Genomic DNA, 1,315 nt, shown 5'->3' with positions numbered 1-1,315 from the left:
GCACAGGCCCAGCCCAACAACTCAGCCCCGTTTTTCTCCCTCCCCCCAGATAACTCCTGCTGTCTGCCCAAGGAAGGAATAATAGAATAATCTGGAGACTCCCCTACCCTTTTCTAGATCCTCCTGGGGTCTCTGCCTCTGGTCTCTTAGCAGATTTCCAAGATGAGCCAGCTCTGCAGCCCTGTCCAGAGCCACTTAAGGCCATGCCCCAGGCCTCAGGCCCCGGCCCCGTGCTGGTGCCCTCTGTGTGGGAGCCGAACCAGGAAGGCTGCACATGCAGGGCTGCTTCTGGCACGGCCGAGCTTGACACTGTTAAAGCCCTCCTAATCCATGTTATTTTCTTCTAATCTCTCCCCCCCCCTCTCTGGCCTGTGTGCTACCCTCAGGACCTTTGGACTCAAGCCGGAGTCTGTGCTGAGGAGCCCCAGGCATGAGGAAGCCAAGCACCTGCTGCAGCGTGCCCGCATGAAGGCCCGGACCCGGCCTCTTCGTGCCAGCCATGATATCGTGCCCACCATTGCCCAGGGCAGCCGGTGAGTGGAGCCCTGGCCAGGCTGATGGGACCTAGCCCAAGTGCCTCTGTTCACACCGCCCCGCAGGAAGGCCGGGCCCCGGCCTCTTCGTGCCAGCCATGATATCGTGCCCACCATTGCCCAGGGCAGCCGGTGAGTGGAGCCCTGGCCAGGCTGATGGGACCTAGCCCAAGTGCCTCTGTTCACACCTCCCTTCTGTCTTGTGCACGTGTGTTTCCCACACCAGGCACTTGCTTTAATTCATTTAGCTGGTCAGCACACCTTTACTGAGGGTCTACTGAATGTCAAGCATTGAGGATTTGAAGATGAATTAAACACCTCTAGAGGGACTGACGTCACCATCTCCAGGAAGAAAGACAAGTAAACAATCAATACAGTTCTGTGGACTGTGGTGTAGGAGAGGAAAGACGTGTGCAGGGCAGGAAACCTGAAGCTGTATCTAGAAAGGATGGGAGAGGCTCTAGAGCAGCGGTCCCCAACCTTTTTGACACCAGGGACCAATGATCCTGTGAGAATCTAATGCTTGATGCTCTGAGGTGGAGCTGAGGCTGTGATGCTAGCGATGGGGAGCGGCTGCAAATATAGATGAAGCTTTGCTCACTCACCTGTCACTCACTTCCTGCTGTGTGGCCTGTACAGCTTGGTTCCTAACAGACCACAGACTGGTACCAGTCCACGGCCTGAGAGTTGGAAACCCCTGCTCTAAATGATCATTTATTCAGGAGAAGTACAGAGGTATATTCAGAGCCTAGATAGGCCAGGAACTATGAGACTGTTTCCAG

The 1,315-nt window shown here is 55.6% G+C and overlaps 1 protein-coding gene across 5 annotated transcripts in view; it reads left to right on the top strand.

Annotated features, from left to right (window-relative positions):
- The window catches only part of KIAA1614 (KIAA1614 ortholog), a 44,468-nt gene that overhangs the window by 22,387 nt on the left and 20,766 nt on the right, over window positions 1-1,315 (top strand). For all 5 annotated transcript variants that reach the window (XM_025043960.1, XM_025043961.1, XM_015586222.2 and 2 more), the window contains one exon: window positions 387-533. In XM_025043960.1, coding sequence (XP_024899728.1) covers window positions 387-533 — 147 coding nt within the window. The remainder of the gene's footprint in view (window positions 1-386; window positions 534-1,315) is intronic.

The sequence above is a fragment of the Pteropus alecto genome, unplaced genomic scaffold (assembly GCF_000325575.1).
Source record: "Pteropus alecto unplaced genomic scaffold, ASM32557v1 scaffold101, whole genome shotgun sequence".
Classification (NCBI taxonomy): domain Eukaryota; kingdom Metazoa; phylum Chordata; class Mammalia; order Chiroptera; family Pteropodidae; genus Pteropus; species Pteropus alecto.
This window is presented reverse-complemented; position numbering and strand designations above follow the sequence as displayed.